This window comes from Euleptes europaea, chromosome 7 (assembly GCF_029931775.1).
Source record: "Euleptes europaea isolate rEulEur1 chromosome 7, rEulEur1.hap1, whole genome shotgun sequence".
Taxonomy (NCBI): Eukaryota; Metazoa; Chordata; class Lepidosauria; order Squamata; family Sphaerodactylidae; genus Euleptes; species Euleptes europaea.
Window position 1 is genome coordinate 23,155,855 of NC_079318.1, and position 12,255 is coordinate 23,168,109.

Below are 12,255 nucleotides of genomic sequence, written 5' to 3' on the forward strand. Positions count from 1 at the left end.
CCCAGGCTCCACTCCCAGATCTCCAGGAACTTTCCAACCTGCAGTAGGCAACCCATGGGGCAACCATCAATATGCTTTATTCAAATTGGTTTTTCTCCCTTTATTCATTTCTTCTTATATCTCTTTACCATATTTTACTGAAAACACACTAGGCATGCCAGCCACCAGATGGAACCTGAGGATCCCCCAGAATTACAACTCATCTCCATACTACAGAGATCAGTTCCCCTGGAGAAAATGGCTGCTTTGGAGGGTAGACAGTGTGGCATGGTACCCCATTAAGGTTCCTGTCCTCCCCAGGTTCCATTCCCAAATCTCTAGGGGTTTCCCAACCTGGATCTGGCAACCCTAAGTCTTCATCCACCACAGGTGGCCAGGGGGGACCTGGCAACCCTAAAGCACACAAATAAGTGTGTTGAGATGCTCTCACAAACAGAACTTTACACATGAAGCTGCCTTATCCTGAATCAGACCCTTGGTCCATCAAAGTCAGTATTGTCTACTCAGACCGGCAGCGGCTCTCCAGGGTCTCAGGCAGAGGTCTTTCACATCACCTACTTGCCTAGTCCCTTTAACTGGAGATGCTGGGGATTGAACCTGGGACCTTCTGCATGCCAAGCAGATGCTCTACCACTGAGCCACAGCCCCAAACTCTCCTCAGTCGTACCCTAAAAATACTAGTTATGAGACTTCTCAAAGGAAACAGAGATCCTGTGCTTAATTCTGCAATCTCTCCTTGTCCTTTTGCACCAATTTCTACTAAGTGGCCCTTCTGGCCCTCTTCTACATATTCTCTTGTAAAGGGGCAGTCTTTTGCAGAGCTGGTTCAAGGTTGAGTTCAATCTCTTTCCCATTCAGTAAGAACATACTCTTAGCAGGCCCAGGGTACTTAGCCATTTGCTTACAAATGTCAAAAATAAATGAACAAGGAACACGGGTCTCACTCGGAACTGGCCACCATCTCCATCGTCAAGTTCCAAGATGTAGCCTTCCACTGGGTTGTGACTAAAAGGGGGCATCCTCCAGGCTAGCGTCACACTGTTGTTTCGGGTACAGCACTTCTCCAGCTGCAGAAGTGGGACCGGCGGTACTGAAACAGGAACTAAGCACAGATTAGTGAAACTCTGCCCTTTTTGATCCAGCTGGGTGACAAACAGTACGGTATTCAGACGCGGCAACTCTGAAGTAACCAAAAATCACTCAAACTGGATTCCCCTTTCCACTCAACTCTCCACGGAACTTTTGAAGCAGATGCCTGGGACCATTGTCTCCTGGTTGGTTCCCTTTTTTCCCATTTGGTTCTCCTTTTTTTAGCATGGTGAGATGTTCCTAATAAGGCATGAACAATAAATTGGCATTAGAGCTGCCACTGGAGAACATCAGCAGTTTGTTCATGATGCCGTCTCTTGGACACAATCTGGACATGATAATGCAATCTGGCAACAGCTTTGGTGTGCATTCAGCAGTCACTGTTCACATCTCAATCCATATTTTAAGGCGCCATCCTAAACCGGTCGACTCCCATTTTATTCCCCAGGGCTTGCTCCCAAGAAGCAGCCTCAGTTTGCAAAACAGTCATGGGTTTCAACACATTAAGCAGCTTATAGCCTTTACTGAATGATGTATTCTCCAATGCACAGAAAGTCTGGTTTCTCCCATTTAGCGAATATCTGGAGCAGCGCTTTTTTCTGTGAAAGCAGAGCTTTTACTTGTTGGCTATGGAGAAAGTGTCACCTTGATGTTGAGCCAGCTGGCATTTCAATGAACTAAATAAGTGTAGTGGAGCATCCGGTTACATTTCATTTCTGAGTGAAATGTTTACTTCATGAAAAGTAGAAGAAGAAGAGTTGGATTTATATGTTGACTTTCGCTATCTTTTAAGGAGAATCAAACTGGTTTACAATCACCTTCAATTCCTCTCCCCACAACAGATACCTTGTGAGGTCGGTGGGGCTGAGAGAGCTCGAAAAGACTTGTGACTAGCCCAAGGTCACCCAGCTGGCTTCATGTGTAGGAGTGGGGAAACCAACCCGGTTCACCAGATTAGACTCCGCCGCTCTTAACCACGCTGGCAGAAGTGTTGGCATTTAATGTGAAAAAGTGAATCTCAAATTGTTGCTGCCATGCACAGATACTACAGTTTTCTCTTTTGGACTTTTCCTGCAGTAATTCTATGGGCCAAACCTGTCTGAGGACTAACTGAAGTTTAGAACCAGAGCCAAGACTGTGCTGTACCTGAGGAAGCAGGTGGGTAGGAAGATGTCTGAGAATAAACAGGTACAGCAGATGGGAAGGACAGCAGTGTATGGGATTGTGGATTGAACTGAAATGCTAAGGGCCAATTCGCAGCCCAAACCACAGAAAGCTGAAAAAAATACTGAAATATAATTTGCCTTATAGTTTATGGGTTGATCCCATGGTCAGTCTCTGCTGATGGTGCACTTTGCATACCTATACTTTTTTTTTAGCCCCATCCCATGGTGTCCAGTAGGACTAGAAGTGAGATATGGACAGGTAATCCCACATAGAGTGAGGCAGAATGTCCAGCAGAATTTCATCTTGTCTCTTAATGTTGTGCAACATCCATTTCTACATACCATCACCGGGAGAAGTCATCCAGAGCTTTTGAGCAATGATTCATCAATATGCCTGTGACACACAGTGCTAATTCGTTTCAACAGGACAGGTGATGAAGGCGATATCCTGAACAGGTGTTTGGAGATAGTAATTAGTTGAATGAGAGCCAATATACTGAAGCTCAATCCAGATTAGAATGAGTAGCATTGGTTGATAATGTAACTAATCAGGAAGTGAGGAGTCATTTCTCCTGGAGGGAGAGAATTATAGCCTGGGACAGCTATTACATCTATGTCTGCTGATAAATTCAAGCATCATCTGGGACATCAAGTACTTTTAACCAGCTTTGGCTGGTTCAACAGCTGCAGCCTTTTATTATAAAGTGAGATAGGGTAAGTGGTACAAGATTTTCCTGGTTGAGATAGTGAGATAGGGTAAGAGGTACAAGATTTCCGTGGTTTAGATAGTGACTAGATAGGGTAAGAGGTACAAGATTTCCCTGGTTGGTTTGCTCTGGGTCCTGCAAGAACAAGGGAACAGCCAGCACAGTGCTTGAAATCTCAGCTAAAAGCCTGTCTGGGAATCCACGAGCACTCATTTTAACCCTTTGCTTTACTTGAAATCAAGTCAAACGCTCTCCTGGAGCGAGATTGTACATGCTGTTATTTTCCAGTTAGACAAAGAATTAAATGAGTGATTATGGATTTCTAGAGAGGTTTTTAACCTCCTCTGTTCCATTCAGGATTAGAGAGTTCCTTCCCTGCCTTCACTGTCTCTTTCCCTCCCACTTGAGCAGGAAATAAATCTACCTTATACTGAATCAGACCATCCGACTGCCCAAACAAGTACTGTTTACTGTCTAACTGTACTGCAGCACCAGCTCTCCAAGGTCCTTCCTTCTACCTGAGATCCTTTCTGCAGAAAATGCTGGAGACTGAACCTCCACAGCCCTCCTGCACATGAAACAAGTACACTCCCGCTAAGCCACAGGCAGTGGTCCTAGTTTGTATAACAAAATTATAACAATATGGTCAACTTTATCCAAAGTGGGACTTTCCTTAGGATGGTGTCTCACTGCAGGAGTAGAGAAACTCTCACAGCTTTGGTTACATTTATTATTCACTATTCATGATGGAGACCAACAAACATGATTAAAATGTCTCCAAACCGAGAACAGATTCTTGTACAAATATATACTTTGAGAGGTTTCATCAGTTGCATTTTAAATCTTTCATTTGCCTCTCTTTTTTCTACTTGCTTAGATTTTTGACGTTGCATTTTACCAGTATGCTTGCAGTAGCTTCATTAATATAGCCCATTTAGCTCAAGATATAATACCCTTTTGGGGAGCAGATTTTTTGCCTTTAACTAGTAATTTAAATTCAGGCATTTTCAGTTGTTCCTCCAAGGATTTAGCTGTCAAATTAGCTGGCCTAATTGCTTCAGATGGAGCTTTCTGAGTTCAGAATTAAGTCTACTGAAATCAAATGAACTCTGGCTGAATAGGAATCCATCATGGTTTATGAAATATTCTTGTGGAGATGAATAGCACAAGGCAGCTATTTATAAGCTGTACAATCGATTTCAACAGTGTAGTATAGTTATAAGAGTGTTAGAGTAGGACTTGGGAGACATGGTTCAAGTCTCCACTCTTCCAGTCCTTCTCAGCCAATTTACCCCAGAGGGATGCTGTAAGGGCAAAATACCGGGACAGCCATTCAACACTTCCCTGAACTCCTTGGAGAGAGGGTGGGATAAAACAATAGAACAGAATGGTCACACTATTGACTCCTCATTGCCTTCCATTTCATTTTTACTTTTGTTCATTTTATGTTATCTTAGAGCTCTTGGAATACACATTTTCATAAAGCGTTCGTAGAATGGCTGAGGGACGGGAAGTGCAAAGGGACACAAGGAAAGCTGGGCTCTCCATCCAGGAACAGATCTGCTCCCTGCTTTCCCAATCAGTCAGCTTTTACAGACACCGTTTCTTACAATGTCTGTTCAGAATTGCAAAGAACTATTGAAGAGAAGCAGGTATCTCTTTAGCTAGGTAATAAGGTTCAAACTAGACACGCCATGCAAGATCCATGAGAAAATTTGTTAAAAACTCCCAGTGGCTTCTTTGAAGACAAGATAATGGTCAGTGGGGAAAGGTTTGTTTAACTCTTTCCTCCCATACCACTTCAACCATCTCCCCAGGGAGGTACGCCTGGCCCCCTCACTCTCAATTTTAGTAGACTGCTGCAGAAAGTTTTAATCAGGATGGCGATTCGTTTCCCACCCCTACCTAATAGTAGTTTTCAATTGTGATTGTAATTCATGACCTTTTACATGTTTGATATACCGTATCTTTATGTTTTATGTTCTGTTTACAGTGTAAGCTGCCTTAAGTTCCATCAGGTAGAGAGAAGGCTAATAAATGTTTTAAATGAATGTTTTAAATAAAAATGTTTTAAATAAATAAACAATAGACAACTGGAACCGTTTCTTCAAAGCTGCAATTAGTTCTGCAATAGAGATGGGTACACAAGGTATATATAGCTATGATATGCCTATCATCGTTTTAAACACCCTGTTATATAAATAGGGTTGCCAACTGCCAGGTAGTAGCAGGAGATCTCCTGCTAATTCAACTGATCTCCAGCTGATAGAGATTAGATCGCCTGGAGAAAAATGGCCGCTTTGGCAATTGGACTCTATGGCATTGAAATCCCTCCCCTCTCCAAACCCCGCCCTCCTCAGGCTCCACCCAAAAAATATCCCACCGGTGATGAAGAGAGACCTGGCAACCCTATATATAAATCCCCCTACCTTTTGCTAATAATAATAATTGTGTGCAGTCTGGGTTATCAGGCCACTAACCTTTTGTTATCCTGCATTTATAGAGTAATAGTGCTTGGCTTTTCCAAGTCTTATTACAGAGGGTACATTTTATGTTACAGAATGCCATACTAAGGCCTATTTCTCAGAGTAAGCCTGGGTCTGGGCTGTATCATTATAGATTGCAGCTGAACATGGTTGAACAAAAAAAAAATCCTCCATGTAGAAAACTATGTCAGAGACAAGAGTTCTAGCTGAACTTGCTACCACCTTTGGTTCTTGTAGGTTATCTGGACTGTGTAACCGTGGTCTTGGTATTTTCTTTCCTGACGTTTCACCAGCAGCTGTGGCAGGCATCTTCAGAGCAGTAACACTGAAGGACAGTGTCTCTCAGTGTCAAGTGTGTAGGAAGAGTAATATATAGTCAGAAAGGGGTTGGGTTTGAGCTGAATCATTGTCCTGCAAAAAGTATCAAAGGTAATGTGCTAATCATTGTCCTGTAAGTATCAAGATAATGTGCTAATGAGGGTGTGGTATGTTAATATGGAACCATTGTATCCTGAAGTGATCTGTTAATGTGTGAAATCCAGAGCTAATCTGCATGGCTATTGTTGACTGTAGGCTTTGTTAGTCTGGAGGTTTTCAGGACAGGAAGCCAAGCCTTATTCATTCTTAAACTCTCTTCTTTTCTGAAGATGCCTGCCACAGCTGCTGGCGAAATGTCAGGAAAGAAAATACCAAGACCATGGTTACACCGCCCGGATAACCTACAAGAACCAATGAACTCTGACTGTGAAAGCCTTCGACAATATTTTGCTACCACCTCATTGAGAAAAAGCCTTAGTATGCCGGGGATTGAACCTGGGACCTTCTGCATGCCAAGCAGAGGCTCTAACACTGAGCCACAGCCCCTCCCCAAAACTACCCTCCCTGCTAAGGATCTAGCCCATGTTACTCCAGAGTTTATACTTGGCACTCTGTCAGGTGCCGGCCCTCTCTCCCCTCAGGAGAACTTGTGTTAACTATGGAAGTCTGTAATTGATTTTAATTACTGATACTGTTGATCTGTTGTGCTCCAACACAGAGCAAAGCTGTTTTAATGCAACAGCCATATTACCAAACCTCTCTACTTCAGAATGGAACAGATGGTCCCAGTCAGCAGCATTTTATCTTCTCAGATGTTTACCATTATTTAATGCTACTGTCTGAGCTTGTTGGGGTCATGGGAGGAGAACTGGTAGCTCACATCTGGATAAGACACACACACGCACACACACACCCTTCCCCATCTCTGCTTCACTGTCACTTGAAGTCCTGGTGCAAAAGAAAAGGGGGGTGGGGGAGAAAAGAAAAGCAATCTACAAAAGCTCACCCCTACATTTCATCTGAATGAAGTCCAGCTGGTGAATGGACTGCAACAAAGGTTCGCTGTCCAAAGTCAGATCAAATTCAGCAGATACTTTTGGTTCCAGAGCACCTTTCACCCACTGCTCCTGAGAAACTTGAACGCGTTTGATTAAAGCATCTGAAATCTGAAAGGGAAACATATAAGCCCCGAATGTACAAGACAAAGCCGCAAAACAGTCAATTTAAATCTTATCGACGAAGGGCCAGATGACATTTTGTGAATGGAACTCCAGAAATGTAACTTGGCTCTAGAAAAGCCGCTGCAAGGGATGGGACGGGGAGTATGATCTGGATCAGAACCGTCGCTGAGGCCAGCAAACCATGTAGGCAAACCAGGCAGTCACCTTTAAATGGTGCCAAATTAGATGGAAGTCAATTCTGTTTCTCTGTTAAAAATATGAATATGTTATATCTTACATTAAAAATATCATATATTGGACTTCTCATTTTTCTCATAAGAACATTAGAAAAGCCATGCTGGATCAGACCAAGGCCCATCACGTCCAGCAGTCTGTTCACACAGTGGCCAACCAGGTGTCTCTACGAAGCCCACAAGCAAGACGACTGCAGCAGCACCGTCCTGCCTGTGTTCCACCGCACTCAAAATAATAGGCACCCTCCTCTGATACTGAATGTGAGGAGGGCCCCCCACCAAGGTAATAATTTGCCTAAGAAGCCAAAACTCTTGATCTGGCTGTGGCTATAACTCTAGTTAAGGGGTTCCCCGGTGCACTATTTCCCTTATCAGAAATAGATCCCCTCTTTGGGTGGCCTTAAGACTCAGTAGGAAAAAAGACAGGCATAATGTGGTAACCTGTCCTTTTTCCTACTGGGCCTTAAAGCAGTCAGGGGTCTGGAAGGGACAGTTTTGATCAGAGAAATAACGCAGCAGGGAAGAGTTTCAACCCCTCCTTCTCCAGCACTGCAACCCCAGTCCAGAGCAGCCCTTCCCCAAGGCTGCTTTTAAGGGACAGATTATACTTCTGGAGTTCTTGTCACTGGACTCCAGCACCATATGTACTTTGACCGTAAGGGGTTAAAGTTACAGGCACTCAAGGGGTCCAGATACCCTGTGCCAAACCAGTGTGCCCATAATAATTTTTGTGGCGACGGGATCCCAGGACTCTCCCACACACTGGGAATTCCTTTCTATCTAGGTGGAACTGTACAAAGAAAACTTTACTGAAGCATGTGTAGTAGCAGGGCCCCCTTTGGGAAATAATCAGCAGAGGGGTGTGTGTGCTTAACTCTGCCCCCGCTCACAATTCTCTATAGCAAATGTGCATGGGCCAGGCCATTTTAATTCCCCTCCACGTGACTTTTAAGTCAGAAGTGACCCTGATCAAGTGAGAACCAACAGTTGACCCAGCTCAGTGAGTAGGGTTGCCAACCTCCAGGTACTAGCTGGAGATCTCCTGCTATTACAACTGATCTCGAGCCGATAGAGATCAGTTTGCCTGGAAAAAATGGCCACTTTGGCAATCGGACTCTATGGCATTGAAGTCCCTCCCCTACCCAAACCCCACCCTCCCCATGCTCCTCACCAAAAACCTCCCGCTGGTGGTGAAGAGGGACCTGGCAACCCTATCAGTGAGTGCGGTTTTGCATGCCTACTGGGTAAACACCAGTGTGTGGTTTTCCTAGATCATGCATCCCTCTTTGTGTAGAGTGGCTGACTCCTACACTTTTATTGTCGAAGGCTTTCACGGTCAGAGTTCATTGGTTCTTGTAGGTTATCCGGGCTGTGTAACCGTGGTCTTGGAATTTTCTTTCCTGCCACAGTTGCTGGCGAAACGTCAGGAAAGAAAATTCCAAGACCACGGTTACACAGCCCGGATAACCTACAAGAACCAATCCTACACTTTTGTTTTAGTACTAAGATACACTTTAGTACTAAGATACTTCTGGTCCTGTTTGCTTTGTGGGAATTTTTATTCATGCATGAACTCAGTTTGTGTTACATTTTTGTCTGGACTACATCAGTTAATTTGTGAAGGTTTTGGTGAATGGATGGTCCCATCTGTGGGCAAGTGATTGCAATGAAACAGATTATATGTGATCCTGTCCAGCTCTATTAATTTATGTCACAGTGCTAGAAGTTTTTTGTGCAGAGGTACTCTAGGTACAACCGCTAGTCAGCCACAAATTCAGTGAACAGCTTTGGCCAAGTCCCTATCTGAAAGTCTCAGTTCTGCCATCTTTCAAATGAGAATATTCTACTCCTTGTAGAATTTTATGGATAGATGAGACAGATGCGAGAAGTGCCACAGAAATAGTAATAAAAGCCTTGTGTGTCAGTAAAAACCCAGCAAGACATATGCCTCCATCTGGCAATCTGTTCTATGCCCAGGAACTTCTTACCAGTGGGTTCCCCATTCATTTCAAGAGGGGCAGTATATTTGCCTGTGTTTTCCTTTTTGTTCATAGATAAATTTCCTCTAGTTCCATAAATTGCCAGTCCCAAGTACAAATTTTGAAGAGGACCATTAGTGTTGGCCTCATTCTGAAGTCCATGTGAAAGCTTCAGACTCTGAAATCGAGCACAAAAGCCCCCTCGAACCTGTTGTATTCCTTATAGCACTGAGGGCATGAAGGGAGGAGCGTAGATTTGTAATTGATTGGTCTTCAGAACAGATCAATCTCAAATGTCCAGCATACATAATTAACCCAACATAAATTAACCAATCAGATTTAGTGGAGGAGGAGGATGTCCACCTATCTCTAGCTTCCTCGATTGAAATGGATGCTATAGGGAATGCACAACATCTGAGAATGCATCAGAAGGCATGTGGGGCTTTGGAATGAAGTGAGCAAATGTACCACTTCAACAAAGTATCAGTCCATTGTAAAATGTGACTCATCTACCACAAAACCAGAAGCCAAAGTACCTGTAGGAACCCAGAAGGGTCATTTTCTTTGATGACTTCAAGACAATATTCCATAAGCCCTGTAGACTGGCGCAGTTTCAGAGTACAGTGATTTATCTGGTCCCATACAACCTGCAGAGAAAAAGCTCAGTTAATGGTGGGCTATTCTTGCAGCTGTTGTTGCATTAAATGTGTTATATCAGAAGCAGTAGCCAGAAAGGAGAAGATGTATTTGCTCTAGTGGTCATACGTGCACTAGCCCATCAGCATTAGCTCCATTTATTTGCTCTGGATTGTAAAGGCTGATAATTAGTTTGGCAAGATGACATAAATGGCAAACCTCAATTTGCAAAGGGGATTAAACGGTCAGAAACTGTTTCTGTTCACGGCCGAGTAATTTAGAACCTAATGGATGTTGAATTTGTTGACTTCACGGGCACTGAGTTTCAAGCCTTTAATGAAAGTAACTACATTTCACTGTATAATCAGGATAGCTATGAAGAATTAATGCTAGTACAGCACAAATGAAAAGTTTCAAATAAAAATTAAGCATTGTATTTTCATTAACCAGCATTAGTTAATTATACAAACTTGGACATAATTCCAATGGTGTTGAATAATTTCATGCACAGGTATAAGACAACTTATTCAAGCAATGTAAACGTTTTTAAAAGATAAAAAAATTAAGCTTCCTTGTTCAAAACACCTCTGATTACCATCAAACAATAGGGAATGGCTATCTCCATTATGCCCTGCTTGTAAGTTTCAAGGGGCATCTCACTGGTCACAGATGGAGACAGGGGCCTGGACTAGATAGATCTTTTCTTTGGCCCAGCAAGGGAATTCTTAGGCTTAAAAAATTATCCTTCAAACTTTGTGTTTGGTATGGGGGGAGGGTTAAAAAAGAGCTCTGCTGCCTAGTTACATTCATCCTGGTTCCCACATCTTTTTTTAAATATAATTTTTATTAAAATTTCAAAAACAAAACCACACATAACAAACTCAGTGATTCCCATACATACAGTATAATCCACCTTCCAGGGGCATCCTTTTAAATTTATCGTTACAGGTTACAAAAATAGTAATAATGGTTTTTTAAAAAAAGGGTAATGGAGAAAAACAATGGCTTTTCAACTATCTAACAATACACTGCTTAATCTTGAACTATGCCAAAAGTATTGATTGTTCTTACCTATTCACTTAATCTTCAATCAGCTAATACTCTCTATGTACCTTTCCTTAAAAACTATATCATATATCCTTTAAATCTATAATCTAATATTGCTACTCCTGTTGTTATCATTATTTCCCCCCATTATTTTTTCCCAGATAAACTTCAATGTACCACAACCCCACTTTACTTAGTTATGGTTTAAATTTTATATAATCAAAATAGGATGCCCAATTCTTCTGAAACTCTTCCATTGATCTTCCTTTCACCAAATTAGATAGTTTTGCCATCACTGCGTCTGCTGCCATTTTATCTTGCCACTTTCCAACTTCTGGAATCTCCTCTTGCTTCCAAGTTGATGCCCTGGTTCCCACATCTTTTGTAGCAGAGTGAGCTGAACCAGGGAGATTTCCTCAGTATTGACATGTTAAACAAAATCAGCACACCTTACCCCTATTCTTAGAGGTTTTCCATGCTGACAAGATAGATTAGCATTGTTGCTGTCAACACCCAGTAAGACAAGGAAACTGCTAGCCAGAGTTCATGGATGTTTGAATGGTGTACCAAGCCCACACATAATGTACCCTCTGTTGTTTAAGAGATCAGAAAAGATTTGGGAAGAAAGGAATTTAGGAGTGAAACAGTTGTGAGCTCTGAATGGGGAAAGAGGCAGGTCCCTTACTGATGCTGGATCTTTCAAAGGAAGATTTCTTCCTTGGAAGCCAGCCCTGCAGATGGGGTGCACTTTGAATCTCCACTTGCTCACAGTGAAAGCCCTTTTGCAAACAAAGTGTAATTAGTCATGCAATGAAGATGGCTGGATTTAGCCAGTTATTTTCAATGAGGTGTTTTATTTCCCTGCAACAGATATGGAAGCATCACTTCTGTACAACTACTTATACTAGGGTTGCCTACTTCCAGATACTAGCTGAAGATCTCCTGCTAGTACAACTGATCTCCAGCCAATAGAAATCAGCTCACCTGGAGAAAATGGCTGCTTTGGCAATTGGACTCTGTGGCACTGAGTCCCTCCCCTCCCCAAATCCTGCCCTCCTCAGGCTCCAACCAAAAAACCTCCTGCCGGTGGCGAAGAAGGACCTGGCAACCCTAGACTCCAGGCCAGTGTTACAGCTGCAGAAATTTATTTCTATAAATAACAGTTCCGCTCTGGCTGTTGTGGGATCAGCCGCTCCCATCGTTCTTCCTATCCTCGACTCACTGGGAACAAACAGTACTCCCTGCATTTGTGTTACTTCAGAAAACACAGGATTGACAACAGTTGTTTAGAGGTCATTTCCGCACTAACTACTTTCAACATTTAATGAAATGTCTTGTCTTTGTGTGTTCACACCAAAAACCTTTCGTTTGGTCTTGGAAATGATTTCAAAGTGTTAAACGTCCGTGCTTTCA

General features: G+C 42.7%; 1 protein-coding gene across 8 annotated transcripts in view; it reads right to left on the minus strand.

Moving 5' to 3' along the window:
• TRIM67 (tripartite motif containing 67) overlaps positions 1 to 12,255 on the minus strand; it is a 50,156-nt gene that overhangs the window by 13,867 nt on the left and 24,034 nt on the right. For 3 of the 8 annotated variants that reach the window (XM_056852774.1, XM_056852772.1, XM_056852769.1), the window contains 3 exons: positions 9,696 to 9,806; positions 6,779 to 6,932; positions 945 to 1,102 (listed from right to left, as the gene is read on the minus strand). In XM_056852774.1, the coding sequence (XP_056708752.1) occupies positions 945 to 1,102; positions 6,779 to 6,932; positions 9,696 to 9,806 (423 nt within the window). Of the gene's footprint in view, positions 1 to 944; positions 1,103 to 6,772; positions 6,933 to 9,695; positions 9,807 to 12,255 lie in introns of all 8 variants that reach the window. The other 5 variants (XM_056852776.1, XM_056852775.1, XM_056852771.1 and 2 more) reach the window with 4 other exon arrangements.